Source organism: Podarcis melisellensis, assembly GCF_964234715.1.
Source record: "Podarcis melisellensis genome assembly, chromosome: 1".
Lineage (NCBI taxonomy): Eukaryota > Metazoa > Chordata > Lepidosauria > Squamata > Lacertidae > Podarcis > Podarcis melisellensis.
In genome coordinates, this window is record NC_138528.1 from 116,434,149 (window position 1) to 116,453,498 (window position 19,350).

At 40.7% G+C, this 19,350-nt stretch overlaps 1 protein-coding gene across 2 annotated transcripts in view; it reads left to right on the forward strand.

Moving 5' to 3' along the window:
* TLK1 (tousled like kinase 1) overlaps positions 1–19,350 on the forward strand; it is a 63,467-nt gene that overhangs the window by 33,499 nt on the left and 10,618 nt on the right. For both annotated transcript variants that reach the window (XM_081917505.1, XM_081917506.1), the window contains exons 4-12: positions 808–883; positions 4,183–4,229; positions 6,153–6,239; positions 9,682–9,771; positions 12,917–13,009; positions 13,907–14,017; positions 14,976–15,112; positions 16,340–16,528; positions 17,415–17,481. In XM_081917505.1, coding sequence (XP_081773631.1) covers positions 808–883; positions 4,183–4,229; positions 6,153–6,239; positions 9,682–9,771; positions 12,917–13,009; positions 13,907–14,017; positions 14,976–15,112; positions 16,340–16,528; positions 17,415–17,481 — 897 coding nt within the window. The remainder of the gene's footprint in view (positions 1–807; positions 884–4,182; positions 4,230–6,152; positions 6,240–9,681; positions 9,772–12,916; positions 13,010–13,906; positions 14,018–14,975; positions 15,113–16,339; positions 16,529–17,414; positions 17,482–19,350) is intronic.

Below are 19,350 nucleotides of genomic sequence, written 5' to 3' on the forward strand. Positions count from 1 at the left end.
TTGGAGGAAGGCAAGGAGACTATTTTTCCAGTTCCCCCTTGCCACCATGAACACTGCTCACCCAGTCCTCCGTAGCAGCTCTTGGGGGGTGTTGCTGCTGCTGCTGCTGCTGAAAGAAGGAATAATTTTACAAGAAACACCTCTCCCCGCCCCAATTCCCTTATTCCACCTGGAGCATCTCATGAGTGGAGCTTTTTGTGTGGGAATTCTCAATCCAACTCTGTGCTCTTGTTTACATTTTTAAGAATACTTTTTAACACTACCTTGAATGTCAAATGAGAGTGTACAAAATTAATGGCTTGTATCAATTCCCACGCCCAACATACATAAGCACAAGGCATTTCACATCTTCACAGGGGTTGATCCCTCCATTCCATTCTGGAGGGTCTCCTGTTTATTTCGGCGGGGGGCTGTTACGGCAGATGTAGGGGTTGCCTCGGAAAGGGAGTGTGTGCAGTAGGAAGGTCATGTGACAGTTCTTTAGATCTGAGCCAGTCTTTTCTTTAGCTCGTAGTTGTTACAGTCAGCTTGTAGAGATGTTTTCAATATTTATATGCAAGCAAATTAAAGAATAAAATAATATGAAAACAACCTGGTTTACTGGGGCGATAGAATGAAGTAGCTGCAGTAACTTGATGCGAGTAGGGATTTTGTACAATTCCTGAAAAAAAAAACATTTTATGTGTCACCTTGGAGATAAGTGAAGCTGCCTATTGGTTGAGCATCTCTTTTTAATGCACATTTGTGCGTAGAACTGTTGCTGGCTCCTTTTCTATGCATTAAACAGCATGATTTTGTGTCTGGCAGACTCCCGAGAAAAAACAGTTGGAACCTTCTAGAGGAAGAAAAAGGAAAGCAGAAAACCAGAGTGAAAGTAGTCAAGGTATGATATATATCATGTACAGCTGATTTTTTTTATTAATTGAATCATCTAGTAACATTTCAACTTCTTGGGAAAGAAGTCCTCCCTTTTTGAACGTCACACCGTTGCTTCGCATTGTCAGCGGGCATCTAGCTGCACCGAGTAAAAATTCCACTACAAGTTGAATTTGGCTTATGTGTAATTATGGTTTTCTGCTTGCCAAATTGTAGTCTCTAGCAGCACTTTACACAAATATGGCCCTAGGAGTTAGTTTCCTTCTTGAAAAGACAGGGTGGAGTCAATTTTGTAGTTATGCTGTCTTCAGCTGAACAGTCATCCATTATGGTTGTTTTAAAAACCAGCATTCTTCCTTGTTGCTCTTTTCATTTCATATCATTTTCAGTCTGTATATCACTTTTCCACATTCCTGAACTCGAAGCAGCTTACAACCTGTTGAAATGACAAAATATAGAACAAAAAACACTGCTGTTCTACACACATTCAGAAGATAATGAAAATTAACAAAATCCAACAATCTACTTTACATATAATAATACATATAATATTCAACAAAATATTAGCAAACTTACCCTGTCAGTTGCAACAAATTAATAATTGCAAGTATTGTTATCGAAGCAAACAGCATTTTTTAAAAAATAGTTTTATAAAAGTAACAAATTTCGCTTGATTTTGTCTTGGGGCTTTTCAAAGTAGTCTGGAAGGGACATGCTGCAAGTTTTATTTTGTCTTTTGACAGACACTCGAAGGATCAACGATTCTCTATGGATGTCAATAAATATACTATCTCAGTTTGGAGATGTGTTCACTCGAGAGCAAATAGAGTGTAATAGAAAAATGTTTTGAAGTTGAGGTGGTCTATTAGATTTTTAAAAAATAAACTAGCATTGGAATTGATAAATAGCACTCTGTATTGCTATGAAGATTTGGAACAAGAAATAATATCTGGTTGCTTCATTTGCTTATATTTGATTCAATTGCTGTCAGTAATTAGTTCTTGAATACCTGTCTCATTATTCTAAAAGGCTCGCAGCCCTCCTTTGGAAGAGAGTGTGCTTGGTCCTAGAGAAAATGCTATTTTAAAATTACATTTTCTTATCTTTGTAGACTTTTGTCCAGAGTACAAAAGTCAATGTGCTCAATACACATTGATACATGCACATGCAGAGTAAACATGGCTGCTTATTTAACTTTGCAGATTTGATGCTTTTAAATTAAATAAAAAAATATCAGAAGTTGATTTTCATTGTTTAACCATAGCACAAGCTTTGAAATGTGTTTGTGTGGGTGCTTCACAGAAGTGCTGCTAAACAGAAATTGTATAATAGACTTGCAAATGGCTTATTGTTCCTACTATCTGAAATAGAAGAGAAATGTATTTTAAGAGCAGTCCACAAATTAGCTTTAAGCAGCTGTTTTGTTGGAGGACTTATTCTACTAGGTCTAGTGACTAATGTGTTACTTTATCAAACTTGTCTGAATCGGTTTTGCAGAGCCCTATTTTATTTTTGTTGGAAGAAATGGTAGCTGCTAGTTAAATAAAGAGGAGTGAAGGACCATCTTGCTTTATTGTTTAGATAAATAGGCATTCCTTTCATAAACTCATTAGAGATGTGCTGTTGTACGACACACCTTAGAAGTGAGAATAGTTTGAGGGTTCTAGTTGACACACAAACAGCCACACCTCCTAGTTCCTTCCTATACCTTCTTTTGGACTGCTGCTGTTGTGTCTTAGATTGCTATCTTGTCCGTCTTCCCAAAAGATATCAGGGTGACAGGCTCTGCTAGATGTTATTGGCATAATTTTGCACTTTACAGTGGCTTGGACCCAGACACAATTTGCTTCCATCTCACAGAGAACGCTCTCCTGGAGTGTATGGTTAGTGGAGCTCCAATGCTTATTTTGGGGTGTACACCACTATTGCTAATTCATGTTTCAAATAATAATAATAATAATAATAATCCATAGAATGACTGGTAGACATTTTGGAAAATGCTTTCTGTAAACTTCATTCCAAGCTATGGCCAAGTGGAAATTGCCGTCAGTAATGAATTTTCTATGGAAATAGGCATGAGACTAGTGCTCTGGAACGGTCTCATATTACTCTTCATGTGATAACTTTAGACAAATTTATGGCTTTAAAGAATATTTTGGAGAGGGAAGAAAGCATTTCATGATAAAAGGAAGAAACACTACTTTTTAAAGCCAAAGCCTGTGTGGGTGAGAGACATTCTCGGTCCTTTTTTTCTGTATGTGGGAGATGGTCATAATGACTTTGAAAGCTGTCTCAAAATTTCATAGGCCAGTATCAACAGCATCTTGCAAGTACAACTGATGATCCTATACTTGACTTACAAAGCAGTAAAAACTAATGTAGGCTGTGTGCATTGTTGCTAAGTATAAGATGTTATCTATACCATATTTATATGTAGAGAGTGTTCAGAAAGTTGTCTGTCTTTTCCATTCCTTGGAGATGCATCAGAGTGTTTTGTGTGCGTTCAAAGAGCCATATGGCCACTTTATTTCAGTCGACTTTTGGTCAGGGATGTTAAGGCACCAATGCACATGTTCTTAGCTTTAAACTTTTATCTTTCTGGAATTTGGGGTACCTTTATCTTCTAGATTTGTTTTCAAACTATGGTGATTGGTCTTTAAGGTCTTGCGCTGAGCCATCAGGATCAAGCAACTCAGAATGGTAAATGGATATAAGTTGCTGTTGTTACTACAATGGTCATACAACTGCTCAAATGTCTTTTGCTGACTAAATCAGTCCTATTAATTATTCAGCCTGTGGAATTAGGATAAGAACACAGATAAGTAGGCTCTTACTTACAAATCCTCAGGCCGCAATCAATCTGCAACCATAAGGTGTTTAAAAGGCCTTGTTTACTGCAAAAAACCTAGTGTGGCTACCAGTGAGATCCTGTACATGTCAGCTCAGAAGTAAGTTCTATTGAGTTCACTAGATCTTGGTTGGAGTTACATGGCTATAGGATTGCGGTCCTGATTATCCAGGATTCAGCAAACATTAGTCACGAATAAGTCCGCTGAAAACAATGGGACTTTTCAGTAGTAACTAAGTATAAATCTGGAGAAGTAAGGTTGGTCCATATAGTCTTTGAAAAAGTGATTGTTTAGACATTCCTAAAAGATTAATGTAAGGAAACAAAAGTACTTGTCAAACTAACGGGAATCTGTGAGAAGCTAAAATTAAACAATACCTTACAGCCTTCATATTGCACAGCAGAAATTATGCTTTTTTGTCTCTCTAATCTTTTTGATGATGATTTTTATTTTTTAGGGAAAAACATTGGTGCACGTGGGCACAAAATTAGTGACTATTTTGAAGTAAGTGCTATGATTCCCTATATTCTAGTTAAGCTGTTTCTGTTTCATACATCAAATGTAGCTTTTTCTGAGGGATATAAACTATTGTATTTGGTTGTTTATTTTTTATTTTGTATATAAACGTTTTTTTCTTTTCTTCATCCCAAAGTGCATAAGGTAACAAACATTTATTTAATCCCTTTTTGAATGCCCTCTCAAACTATCTATATGTTGATTTACCTTGATGGGGAGAAGATGGTTGTCACTAAACCTAGTGCAGGTCTTCTAAAACTGTGGTAAACCGAATAAAACGGGGTGCATTTTGACTTTTTTTTGTACTTAAACCATACAGTTCCAGCTAGAACAGGGGTCAGCAACCTTTTTCAGCCATGGGCCTGTCCATCTTCCCTCAGACCATGTGGTGGGCCGGATTATATTTTGGGGGGAAAAATAATAATTGAACAAATTCCTATGCCCTACACAAAACCCAGAGATGCATTTTAAATAAGGACACATTCTACCTATGTAAAAACATGCTGATTCCTGGACCGTCCGCGGGCCGGATTGAGAAGGCGTATGGCCGGATACGGCCCCCGGGCCTTAGGTTGCCTACCCCTGAGCTAGAAGTTCCAGATAGTGTTGCTGTCCTTTCACCTCCCAGCATATGCCAATTGGAAATTTATACAAAGCTAAAAGAATATGGATTTTGTGACCCAGTCATGCTATTGCTAGTTTTCTTACATCGTTGCTTTTGTGAAAAAGCTTCAGACATATAGTCATAACTGGAGACTAATGGAACCTAGTAGGAAGTGTGACTCTATTACAATGTGCTTTTTAGCACAAATGAGCAAAAGGTGTCATCAGTAGAAAAACGGGCTGCTGCTAATATCCTCCGTTTTAGTACCATGTGCATAAATTGTCAGCAGCTTCCTGAATTTACATATTTAGTCTCGATGGCATTCTGCACTATTTAATAGATTTCTCAGTTATGGAAGAATTGCACAACCTTTCTACCGTTAAATTTTGCATGCCTTTCCTGTGACATTTGACAATCCCTGGTTTCCTAACTGTAATACTGTATGCATCTTCAACAGTTTAGTTTTTTGCTTTCAACTTAATTTACTTAGAATTTCACAAAATATCGAATTAAGCAAGTTAGGAAGCAAAAGCATTACCAAAGACTTTCTCCCTCATTTGTGCTTGTTGCTAAGCTATGCTTCCTGGGTTAGCTTTTCCAGTGTAGTGTCCCTCAACAAGCTATTGCGTATGTACTCTGTTAGCTGTTTCTAGAGGCCCTTGATATTTTAAAATGTTTTAAATACAGTGGTACCTCGCAAGACGAAATAAATTCGTTCTGCGAGTTTTTTCGTCTTGCGAATTTTTCGTCTTGCGAAGCACGGATTCCCATAGGAATGCATTGAAAATCAAACTTGCAAGACGTTTTCGTCTTGCAAAGCAAGCCCATAGGGAAATTCGTCTTGCGAAGCAACTCAAAAAAACGAAAAACTCTTTCGTCTTGCGCGTTTTTCGTCTTACGAGGCATTCGTCTTGTGAGGTACCACTGTGTGTATTTATTTTATTTTAATAGTATTGTTCTATTACTTTGTTTGCTGCCCCGGGCTTCTTTCAGGAGGATGGATGGGGTACAAACTTAATAATGTACAAGCTGGAGATCCTGCAAAAGTGAACGCCTTTGCCTTAAATCTAAAGTTATAATGGCAGTAATACTAAGTTTTGCTCAAGCATCAGTTAACGGGCAATTAGTTTTTAGACAGAAATAAAAATGAGGAATTGTTGAGTGTTGAATTGCTGTTGTGATAAACAAGTTTGTCTCAACACACCCCATGCAAATCATTCTGAAGGGTATTGCATTTGATTACATAATCTGAATTTTGCTTAGTACATTTCTGTTAGAATGTAATTGATTTGTTCTCTTTTTTCCAGTACCAAGGTGGAAATGGGTCTAGCCCAGTAAGAGGAATGCCTCCTGCGATTCGCTCTCCTCAAAATTCACATTCCGCCCCTTCTTCCGTAAGTTTACTCTGTATCTCTCTATCAGCTTATGATTCAGAAATGTTCATGATAGTCAAAACTAATCTTGCAGAGGCAGTGCCTTGATAGATTCTTCCCTTAGAACAGGGAATGCTTGACCAGGACTGATGGAATTGGAAGTGCAACATGATCTGGAGAGCCACCGTTTCCCCAACCTGGCCTTAGAACGCACGCAAAAACACCAACAACCGCTTTTATTGTATTGTTACTTTTTGTTCGCCTCCCTATTGGTAGTATGCTTGCATAGAAACCAGCGGTTGAGTCTTTTTGCCGGGCAGTGTGATAGGAGTGTTCTGTTACTTCTTTTTCAGGTCCACATGTTGGGGGTGGGTGGGGAGCCAGATAATAAATAACAGTGTAATGTTAGAAGTTATTAAATGGCCTTAATGGGGGATAGCCAATGATGCTCACGTGATTGAGAAATGGATTTCTGTTTGCATGATGGGGCTTACCCCTCAACTCTCTGGAGCAGATTTTTGTGGAGTGCAGGAGGTGTAGCATCTAGGAGAGGAAAAAGAAGTCCCATTGTGTGAGCAGACATACCTGTATGTAGTTGAATGTTGCCCAATAAAATTATTCAAAGTGTCAAACTTTCATGATTTGTCAGTTCTTATGCTTGCACTTTTTGGAAATAATTGGCAAGAGCATTGAACGTGGGAACAGGTTCTTACTGTCGGGTTGCTGTATTTCAAAAAGTGAAAATCCGGACAAAAAAGTTGTTGAGCTTTTCTTAGTTTTGCCCAAAGTTATTGAGCTTCCCCACCCCGGCAAAATCGCAAAACAGAGGGGGGGAAATTCAGTGATTTCCGCCCAGACACCGTATTCCAGTTATGTCCATGAAATTCTGGACGTATGGCAGCCCTGTCTTGCTGAGCACTGGGGTAGAATATTGCCAGAACATTTCCAGCCCCTCTCCTTATACGATCTGAAGAGAAACCAGAGTACTCCCCACCTCCTTATCTCCTTTGAAAAAGATTGCCTATTAAATTTTTTAATGCGGAGAGGGATCTGCAGGTAGTCAGCTGGGTTAATGATAATGCAGCTTGTAAAAAGGTGAATGTCCAATCTAGAATGGTAAAAGAGATTTCGCACATCCAGTTGTACCCGGTTAGAGAAATGTGAGACATTTTAAAATCTCAAGTTACTATATCTCACTGAGGAGAATTTTCCTTCTCCCCCCGTTCCCGGTCCTTCTCCAGTACTGACAAAAGCTTCAGACTTTATCTTCTAGTAGCTGAGAAAATTGAAGCACTTCCAGTTAAATACCTCTGCACGTTTAATCTAATGAAACGATGGTGTCTTCAGTGGGTCTGGATTACTCCCCTGGTATTTCTCCCTCAATTCTCCTATAGGCAAAGAGCTAGCTCTTGGGAATCCCATTGAATTAAAACAATTACATGAAGGTGGAAATGCTACAAAAGAAATGTTTTCCTCTTCTCCCCTCCTCTTGCTCCTTCTTTTAACTATATAGAATCCACAAGCATGTTCAGTTTACAGAAACAAAAACAAAAAACAAACCCCATACAGGTTGGCTTTTTCTTTAAAATAGCATGTTTCCTCCTAATTCTTTTTTTACTAAAAGATAATTGAGAGGGGTTTCAGTTATGCATATTTGGGAGATTGTCAGTCCTCTTTTCCCAAACATGTATTTCAAGACACTTCCCCCCACCCCCAGTGGATTTTGGTTTGGGGTGTGTGGGGCACATCTTTCCAGGCAAAGACGCAGCGCCGCCATGAGCAATTTTCTTCCTCACACTACTCCTAGGTGTCTGTGTCAGAGGTGGGAGAGAGCCACCTTCTGCTGTGTCCCCACAAAATAGTAGGGAGAAGCAATTCATGCTTGTCCTTGGACTGTTCTATTAAATTATTTCTTAGAAACCTCTAGGTAAGGTCTGCCATTGCTTAACTGTTCCCTTTCTGATACAGCAGTTAGGGAGGCTGGTGTTTTTGTGTAGTGTTGCTTCAGAAATGAAGCGTTCGAATAGGGTTGCTATATCTTGAAGAGCAAAAAAGAGGACAGCCTCAGGTCAGGTTGGTCACGACTGTGGCATGCAGAGCAGCTTGAGCCCAAGCCAACACCCCCCAAAAAAACCCCCAGACATTTCCATTAAAATGTAAAAATTCACCCAGATGTGCATGCTGGCCCCACAAAAGAGAACGTGTCCAGGTTTCCCCAGATGTATGGAAATTCTAACCAGCCATTACGATCTAAAGGAAGAATATTCCCTGATCATTTGTGGGATGAAATATATTTTTCCACATACAGTGGTACCTTGGGTTACATACGCTTCAGGTTACAGACTCCGCTAACCTAGAAATATTACCTCCGGTTAAGAACTTTGCTTCAGGATGAGAACAGAAATTGTGCTCTGGCAGTGCTGTAGCAGCAGGAGGCCCCATTAGCTAAAGTGGTGCTTCAGGTTAAGAACAGTTTCAGGTTAAGAACGGACCTCTGGAACGAGTTAAGTAACCCGAGGTACCACTGTCTCAGCTACAATCTAGTAGTTGATGCGTTGTTGCCTGTTAAAACAGCTTTACCAACAAAGTGTCTCCAGGCATATTTTTTAAAGAAGAGCTGTTAATTTCCAAAGCTGTAATTTGTAGTTTGTGTCTTTGAAATAATATTGTGCACCAAAAGTATTAGAAGATGCAGCAAAAGCCACCGTGGTTCCCCTAATTGCCTTCCTCCCTGTTGTCTGGAAAGTCTCTGCAGTTGCTGAGACAAGTAACCGGTTGCTAGAATTTGGATAGTGTTACAGGACAAAAAATGTTTCCATTAAGAATTAGCACATTTACAAACACAAGTCTCAAGTCTATTGAAAAATAAATTGGTAATACCTGAGGATCTGAACCTGTCCAATGCAAACGGGGTGAGGTGTAAGATACAGAGGTCCCTTGGTTCTGTGCTGTCTCTCAGAGACCAATTTATGTTGCTGTATCCATGCAGTTGCATTATATGATAGTCTTACTACCCCCGTAGAGACTGTTTGAAACGGTATTTTCTCTGAAGGTGCATGAAATGATTTCCCCCCGTTCATTACAAAATAAATAAATTGGGGACAGTTCTGACATTGGCGGCAGAGGCAAATGGTGACTTCGTAACATTCCCTGCAGACGATATTCTCATGTACTATGAGGAAGTTTCTGTCCCCTGAGATCTGAATAGTGTAGCTTTTAGTACTGGAGAATGAAGAGCCATGTGTATTCCAATTGTAGGTACTTACTTCTTTTAGCAGAAGAAATAAATGGCTGGCTTTTATTCATGGTCTGGCTACCGTGGATTCCAAGCATTTCAGGTGTGGGGAGGGTGAAAGAGGACAATGTCTGACCAGGCACTTTGCCTTATTTTAGCAATTTACTTTGTTCTTATTTCTGCTTTCCAGTTACATGTAAATCTTATATTTTATCTGTGCACATTTAGGTTCGACAGAATAGTCCTTCTCCTACTGCATTATCTTTTGGGGACCACCCTGTTTCACAACCAAAGCAGTTGTCATTTAAAATTACTCAGGTGAGCACTCTGGATTGTAATTCTATGCTGAATGCTGAAAATACATGAAGCCATTCTCTTTCATTATTCTACACACATATACATCAGTTCTGATTTGTAACTGCTGCTTAGAAAAGGTGGCGCGTAGTTAAAGCTAAACTTGAAGTGTTTGTTACAGTGAAAGATTGAGAGTAAGTAGAAGCAAGCCATTCTTCTCTCTCTGTATTTTACACCCATTCCTAACATAACAACACGTGATCTTCCTAGGGAGATTACAAAAATATATATATGGAGTACAATTTCAGGACGGATGCTTTGGGAATTAAGGTCTCGAGATTCTGATAGATGGAAATGAAAACATCAACAAGTTATTATTATTAAAATTTGTATACCGCCCTTCATAGATCTCAGAGCAGTTCACTACATAAAAATACTAGGTAAAAATCACAAAAGACCGTATTTTTCGCACCATAGGACGCACCGGACAATAGGACGCACCTTGTTTTAGAGGAGGGAGAACAAGAAAAAAAAATCTCCCCCTCTCTGCCCAGCGCCCCTTCAGCGAAGTGGCAGGAGGCGCTGCGCAGAGAAGGGGAGAATTTCCCCCCTCTTGTTTTCCCGCTCTAAAACAAGGTGCCGAGCGTTCAGACAGCTACCTTGGAAGCCTGGAGAGCAAGAGGGGTCGGTGCGCACCGACCCCTCTCGCTCTCCAGGCTTCAGGTTCCTTTCGACCTGCTCTTTGGGGCTGGCGGGGGGAAGCCCACCACCAGCCCCAAAGAGCAGGTCAGGGAGCAGCGGAGAGGCTGCTGCCATAGTCGTGCGTCACCTCTCCAGCTGGGAGAGGGTCGAGGGGCTATGGCTTCTTTAGCCGCGCATGCGCTCTCCCAGCTGGAGAGGTGGCGCGCGGCTAAAGAGGCTCCTGCCATAGCCGCGCGTCACCTCTCCAGCCGGGAGAGGGCCGTGGGGGGCTTCTTTAGTCCCGCGCGCGCTCTCCCGGCTGGAGAGTTGACGCGCGGCTATAGAGGCTCCTGCCATAGCCGCGCATCACCTCTCCAGCCGGGAGAGGGTCGCTGGGCTATGGCATCTTCGCTCCATACGATGCACACACATTTCCCCTTCATTTTTGAAGGCGGAAAAGTGCGTCCTATAGAGCGAAAAATACGGTACATAATAATGAGATTAAAATGGAAAAGCATTTTAATGTGTAAAAAGCATTTTAATGTGTAAAAAGGCTGTGTAAAGTAAAGGTAAAGGTTCCCCTGACTGTTAGGTCCAGTCGTGGACGACTCTGGGGTTGCGCGCTTATCTTGCTCTATAGGCCTAGGGACCCGGCGTTTGCCTGCAGACAGCTTCTAGGTCATGTGGCCAACATGACTAAGCCGCTTCTGGCGAACCAGAGCAGCACACGGAAACGCCGTTTACCTTCTCGCCGGAGCGGTACCTATTTATCTACTTGCACTTTGACGTGCTTTCAAACTGCTAGGTTGGCAGGAGCAGGGACAAAGCAACGGGAGCTCACCCCGTCACGGGGATTCAAACCGCCGACCTTCTGATTTGCCAGCCCTAGGCTATGTGGTTTAGACCACAGTGCCACCCACATAAAAATAACACAAGCTAAAAATTCACAGGAATGTAAGCTGCCTTGTGCTGATTCAGACAATTTCTCCATTTAGTTGTGTTGTCCACACTGACTAGCAAGCAACAGCTGTCAAGGTTTTAGTCGGGATTCTTTCACAGCCATCTCTGCCTGTGGAAGGGTTCAGTTTCTAGCTCCTCCAAAGTATGTGTTCTACCACTGAACTGTAGTTCAATTGTACAGAGTTGACCGACCCGGTGCCCTCTAGGTTTGAACTCTAGCCCCCATCAACCAACCCCAGTCAGCAAGAGCAATAGGCAGGGAGCATGGGGGTGTTGACATTTCCATTCCACCTTAAGGAGCAGACATGTGGAATTGTTGCGTGTCACATGTCTGTTTACATTCCAGCACAGCTTGCTGGGAACTTCCGTTGTGTATAGCTTTTGCTTTTCCCCTGTACTCTTTGAGACGACGAGAGAGAGAGAAACGACATGTTTCTTTGTCCTGATTTATGATTAATAAATCTGTATTTGTAGTATGCTTCCACAAGCCTCACGCCTATTCTGTGTGCGCAGTTATCTTTGGTAATAGTGTGCCCTGGCTTTGAAGCCCAGGTCGCTGATTTACATCGGAGCAGCTGCCAATGGTCTTCGAAGCAGGAAGACTGGAAGGAGATGGTCCAGCTGGGGCTTGCCAGCTGGCCTCCCAGCCTTCTGCATTCCGACAGGGCGTTGTAGTTCAGAACATCTGGTGGGCACCATATTGGCTCTCTGTGTTGCAATGTAACAGATTCCCTTAGGTCCAGAATGCTTGTGAAGTAGTGGAAGTGTGTGCTAGGTGAGATATTCCTCGCTATGGTTTTCTCTTTTAACTTGCAGGACTCAAAACAGAAAGGTGGCATAGCCATTTGTGCAACCTGGCATGACTGTGACCGGTGCTGCCTCTTCTCTTGAGTCATGCATGCACCCAGTTCAGCACAGTCTGGATTATACAAAAGGCATATTGCTCATTTCCTTCTTCTAAGAAAGGGAAGAATTTAGAGCTGCCGCTCTTCAGGCTTCTGACAGTATTTACTATTTTGCCTAAGCTGATTAAGTTAGTGGTAAATTACCGTATTTTCCACTCTATAAGACACACTTTTCCCCTCCTAAAAAGTAAGGGGAAATGTGTGTACGTCTTATGGAGTGAATACAGGCTGCACAGCTATCCCAGAAGTCAGAACAGCAAGAGGGATCGCTGCGCAGCGAAAGCAGTGATCCCTCTTGCTGTTCTGACTTCTGGGATAACTGTGAAGCCTCTTCAGGGCAACGGGAGGAACGCTCCCCCTTCCCTGAAGAGGCTTGGCTATCCCAGAAGCCAGAACAGCAAGAGGGTTCGCTGCGCAGCAATCCCTCTTGCTGTTCTGGCTCCTGGGATTCAGAATATTTTTTTTCTTGTTTTCCTCCTCCAAAAACTAGGTGCGTCTTATGGTCTGGTGTGTCTTATAGAGCGAAAAATATGGTGAAAGGCTGCATTCTGATGGAACTTAGATGGAATTTGATAAATGTTTGCTTTCCACTTCTCTACTATTTATTTATTTTTTTAATGTAGACTGATCTCACAATGTTGAAATTAACTGCACTTGAAAGTAATAAAAACCAAGACCTAGAAAAGAAGGAAGGTCGTATAGACGATTTGCTCAGGGTAAGTATGATAACGGTAAGATTAAGAGAGAAATATAGGGTTACTTACACAGCTTTTAAAATGGCAAATTACTTGTATTGCATTTGACTTAAGCTGTCAGAAAGACATATGAATGTATGCTTGCCAACGTATTTATAATACTGCATCCTCCAAACTCGAGGAATCTTTTGTGGGGGGTGGACTGATACCATATTTTTAATACCTGGGGAAAGAGAAGGCACGGCTTTGGGTCTATATGTATACAATTTTTAATTGGCACTCCTCATTTCTTGTATTTGTGATTTGTTCATGCTCAAAAATCTTTAGGAAAAAAGCCCTAGGAACTCAGTGGTATAGAACTGACTGAGTAAGGTGGGTGGGAGACATAGCTGTCAACTTTTCCCTTTTCTTGCAGGGAATCCTATTCGGAATAAGGGGATTTCCCTTTAAAAAAGGGAAACGTTGGCAGCTATGGTGGGAGATGATTAGGTTGGGAGGCGAACTGAGTAACTGGAAAAGGAGGAGGAAAGAAGACACACAGAGAGATTTTAAGAAAGTTAGAATGTACCACCTCATTAGGTCACTTCCTGGTTCACACTTGAAAGCTATTTTAATGTCATCAAAGATGGAAAGGAGAGTTGCCCAAAGATATGAATGGAAAATGAAATATTTTAATATAGCTGGCATTTGGACACAAATGTGTCACCCAACCTAAGCTGGGGAGAACTCCAAAAAAGGCCAATGAGGACTGAGCCTGGAATGCTCTTTGTGTGTGTGTGGAATGAATGGAGAATAAATGAGAAATGGAGATGGAGGATGGAATAGGGTGGCTGAGACCCTATTCCAGAAGCTTTCAGCCTTGCGGCATTTTATCGCAGGGCCCTACTGGTTACAAATACAATTTCATTTGATTCCTAGGCTAATTGTGACCTACGACGACAAATAGACGAACAACAAAAACTACTTGAAAAATACAAAGAAAGATTAAACAAGTGCATTTCAATGAGCAAGAAGCTTTTGATTGAAAAAGTAAGTTGGATTTTTTAATATATTTTTTGTTCAGTATCCACAGTGAAGAATACTCTGTCATCCTAATCCTGTAAATCAGGTTAAACTGCATTGGCATGAGCTGCAGTTTGTGTCATTTCAGTAAAAACCCGATCCAATCAGCAGTAAGGTGGGTCAGAGACCTCTGTGTCCCCTTCTTACTGTAGCAGTGCAGGAAACTGCTTCTCTGGGTTGATTCCAACACAGCAAGAGAGAGAGGCACTGTGTAAGGTGGGGGCAGATGTATGGATTTGTCTTATAGGTAGGTCTTTCCTCCAGGATGAAATGAGGAGATGAATTAATGGACAAGAGGAGGTTGTTGTGGTCATATGTAAGAAGGGGTAGAAGAACTACTACCCTGATGGTGCTGTATTTAAACACAGAAATAGATCCCTGGGTCCTGGGATCAAATTCCAAGCTGGTATGAGAGAGAGTCATTATAAAATAGGCTTAATTGGGAACTATTTAGAAAACTAGAAGAGGTTTTCCCCCCCTTCTGATGCAAAGTGGAAATAGCACTTTTTCCTCGCCTCTGTCAAGAGTAGCAAACCTGTCCAGAATACAGTCTTTTTTTCAGGAACAGGAGCCTTTAATAAAGAATGCAGAAGGTTTCAGCTTTCAGCGCTCTCGTATTTGCCTTGCTTGATACCACAAGCACAAACCAGTAAGGCACTCGCAAAGATACGCAAGCAACTGCATTCTGCTCGGCTTTAACAATCTCAGCTGATGTGCTAACTGGGTGGGTGGTGAGCTGCTTCTCTCCCCCCCCCCCCATGCTGAGGAAAATGCAATACCCTCACAAAATGGAAGCCTTGAAGGAAGGTATCTTGGATCCTTGCGCAACAAAATTAAGCATCAGTGTTGCATTTCTTGTGGCAAAAATCCGTTGCTGAGAAGGAAGGGCTCTAAAACTAACTGGTGCTATTTTTGATTTCCTTAGAGCACACAAGAAAAGCTGGCAAGCAGAGAGAAGAGTATGCAAGACAGATTACGCCTTGGGCATTTTACGACTGTTCGACACGGCGCATCGTTTACCGAACAGTGGACAGATGGCTTCGCATTTCAGAATCTTGTGAAGTTAGTCAATATTGTGTTTTTAAATTGTTCATAATTACCAGCTCCAAGGAGTGGGTGTTTTTATGTAAAACTGCCGGCTTTGGGATTACTTTTTATACACATCATGGTATTCAGGCTTTTTTAAAAAAAGAAGGGGGAAAAAGAGGAAATCTCAGAATACAGTAGAGAATTGACTCAATCAGCTGTCTGTCGAATTTCTTACATTTGGTGATTTTGAAAGCAAACACATGAGTAGATTTGCATGAGTTTCTCAGTGAGTCTTGAAAACAAAGCAGACTTTTAGAACATGTAGATTAATGACTCTCAGCTTGACCCATGCATCTACAATATATGAAGTTCTTTGAGCTATTGGTGTGCTTGTTTGCCATAAAGGAACAGCAACAAGTAAATGAGCACCTAGTTGACTTTGACTGCACTTCCACTAGCATAAAATAGGGAATAGGAGAGGGAGAGCCTGTAGTTGCTGGTAAAATAGTCACCTCAGTAACATAATTTAGCAGAGACTTGGCAGAGAAGGGAATGACTGAGAAGGTGTATAGGTAGAATCAGAGTGAAGAAAAGTAGAATTCTTGTGTTTTAATTTCATGAATAGAAGGATATCATGTGTAGTCCATCTGTTTTAACAGTAATGTTACTAAACCATAGTTAAGAAGATGGCTTGGGATGCCTCTTGAAGTTGGCACGCATGTCAGAGAACCCTGATTTACTAAATTACTACTTTGCACGCTGGATTCTACATCTTACATGTGTCTTGCACAAATTCGTTTTTTAACCAAGCTTCTGGAACTATTTGTCTTGTAATTCAATTATTTGAATGAAGAAAATATGGCTTATACAGTGGTACCTTGGTTTGCAACCATTTTGGATTACAACCACGTCAAACCCAGAAGTGCATGTCCCTTTTTTTTATTACAACCTTTTTTTTTAAAATTACACTCCCCCTTACTTTTGGAGCCCCATTGGCAAAAGCATGCCTTGGGTTATAACCTGTTTTGGTTTACAACCGGACCTCCGGAACGGATTATGGTTGTAAACCAGGGTACCACTGTAATGGAGATGTGGAGGACATTGGGGGGCCTGTGACCTTTTCCAGGTCAAATTTGGCCCACAGACTAGAGGTTCTCCACTCCTGCTTTAGGGAATCAGCTTAAATCCACAAGAGTTAAAACGTTTTTTAAAAAATATATATATAAAAAATCAACTTAAAACAATGCTTTGGGTTTGCAGGCAACAGGAGTGGGTAAATCAACAAAGGGAAGATATAGAGAGGCAAAGAAAACTTCTGGCAAAGCGAAAACCTCCTGCTACAAATAATTCTCAGGCGCCCTCTGCCAATTCAGAACCTAAGCAGAGGAAAAACAAAGCTGTCAATGGAGCAGAAAACGATCCGTTTGTTAGACCCAATTTACCACAATTGTAAGTTCATACTTCTTTTCCAATTATGTATTGAGTATTTGTCGTGATGGTGCCACAATCACCTGTTTGTAGCCCTTCAGAAAGTTGGAAAGCTAAATCTTTCTCCCTGCTTGTAGTGGCTTGGGGGGTGTTCCAATAATGTTTGCCTTGCAAAAGTGTTGTTAATTGCAGCTTGCTTGTTTTATCCCACAGAGCTCTATAGGGCCATTTCCAAAGCCTGCCCTCTGTGTTCTGTATTTTAGTTATGACAAGGGAGGGAACTGATTTTTGTATATGATGCTTAATTTGATTTAGAGTCGGCAAAGTATTGTAAGATATGTAGGTGTTCCAGTGAATACTAAAGCTTGGGTCCCAGACTGGTACTTGCTGAATCTAGGACGTCAATAATTCAGATTCTTCTGGCATCAAGTACCCTTTCTATTTAAGAACATCACTGTGTAATCTGTTGCTCGTTCCTATAAATGCAACATGACTTTGCACTTTATTCTAAATGTGCAGTCCCACATTATTACAAATACCTAATATCTCTTTGTCATCATACTAATATAAGATGCCTTGTCGACCATTAGCATTTAGCACATACTGCAATATCAGCTGCGTTTGATTCAAACACCAAAGAGGAGTTACACTCTTCTTTGATACCTCCCTGTATCTTTTAGGTAGGAGTGTGGATACAATTTTGGTATCAGAACATTTTGTTCCACATTAAGCTTCTGGTCATTCAGAATGTAGCGAATTCTTCAAGATGCTGAAGGAATTGGCTTCCTGTGTTATGAATCGGAAATAAAATACGTTTTTTCCCATTCAACTTTTAGTAACATGTGCTGTGACTTTTTGTGTGCACCTTTTGATTAAAATGGTTTGTTATCTATGGTAATTCCTGCAGGCTAACACTAGCAGAATACCATGAGCAAGAAGAAATTTTCAAGCTTAGATTAGGACATCTCAAAAAGGTATGTTTAATAGTTTAAACTGGATCTTTTTTCTGATCACACAGTACTGTAACCATAGACTCTACCCCATTAGTTATAGATATGATCCAAGTAAGCTGTTTAAGATTGAAAGAACCATGCCTGTAGCAGGAGCATGCTTTGAAATACTATATAGAGCTGCTCAGATAGTCAAAAGTTGTATGTCACTTTTAAATGGTGATTTTGCATCGCTTGTGAAAACTTCAGTATTTTGTGTCTTGCATTATACAATGAAGAATAGCCATTCTGTTAAATGTCTAGTTTTTAATCTAAATTCCATGCTGTCATTTTGAATGACAAGAGGAAGGTATACATAAATTACACGTTGGTAATGTTAACAGTTGCTATAAGAATGTGTCAGTTAATATTATAAAGTCAGTAATCTGCATTTTTGGGACACACAACTACATTGTATACTCAGTATTTGTACTTCTTAAAAATTAGCAGTGGTAAACTTATTGTTCAGTTAATAAGATCAGCTTGATTGACCTTTTTTAAGAATACTGCTCCTTTTTGGACAGTGGAAGCTTGTAGTTTGCTAAGGAAGGTATTATGCAGCAGAAAGTTCTTCAGGAAAAACACTGCCATCTGTTTTGTTGCTCTTTCAACTCTGAGAAAAATGCTATCCCATAAGAGAGTAGATAAAGATTGATTTTTTAAAGTAAAATATTTCTTTAAGTTCAAACTTCTATTTTTAAATGCAAATAACTTGTTCAAATTTTGTGTGTGTGTGTACCTTATAGTCAGTCTCTAAACTGATTTAACGTCCTCTACCAGATACATTAGGGACGTGGGTGGTGCTGTGGGTTAAACCACAGAGCCTAGGCGACTTGCCGATCAGAAGGTCGGCGGTTCGAATCCCCGCAATGGGGTGAGCTCCTGTTGCTCGGTCCCTGCTCCTTCCAACCTAGCAGTTCGAAAGCACGTTAAAGTGCAAGTAGATAAATAGGTACTGCTCCAGTAGTAAGGTAAATGGCATTTCCTTGTGCTGCTCTGGTTCGCCAGAAGCGGCTTAGTCATGCTGGTCACATGACCTGGAAGCTGTACGCCGGCTCCCTCGGCCAATAAAGCGAGATGAGCGCCACAACCCCAGAGTCGGCCACGACTAGACCTAATGGTCAGGGGCCCTTTTACCTTTACCTTTTACCAGATACATTGGCTTAAAGGAGGTTTTTCTTATTGAAGAGCCAATTTGATAAATTCTCAAATATGAAAATTTAAATAATTTGCAGATTATTGGATTTACACCACCGTTAAGAAAATATATGAAGTAGAACACATAGGAAACTAGATTTAAGTCAGTTCTTTTGCATGAACCAAATTGAACCCTGCATTTGACCTCTGAGGCCTTTTTCCATATGCCCCCTGCAAGGGAGGTGTGGAAGGTGACAACAAAAGAAAAGGCCTTCTCAGTGGTGGCCTTCCCATTTGTGGAATGCTGTGCCGAAGGGGGTGACACCATCACCATTTTTTATAGAGTTCAGACAAATCCCCCCCAATGGTTTTGTAGCCTAATTTTCTGCTTATCTTTTATACACATCACCTGTCTCCACATACATATCATTTATACATATCATTCGCCTCTACATGACCAGGCAGGCACAAAAGTTTTTGAACTTGTTCAGCTATGAAACTGGTTGTTTGGGTACTAGCCCCATTGTTGCAAGAAAAAAATGGAATACATCAACTAGAGGCTTTGTAGGAGGAAATTAGGTGTACGTCTTTCGATTTCTCTTTCAAATGTTGAGATCCTGAAACAAACAATTCCCTGGTTATCAGCTGAGAGAGGGATAAAAAGTAAACAAACCAACAAACCTTGAGATTTCATTAATTATTTGTTTTGATTTGCAG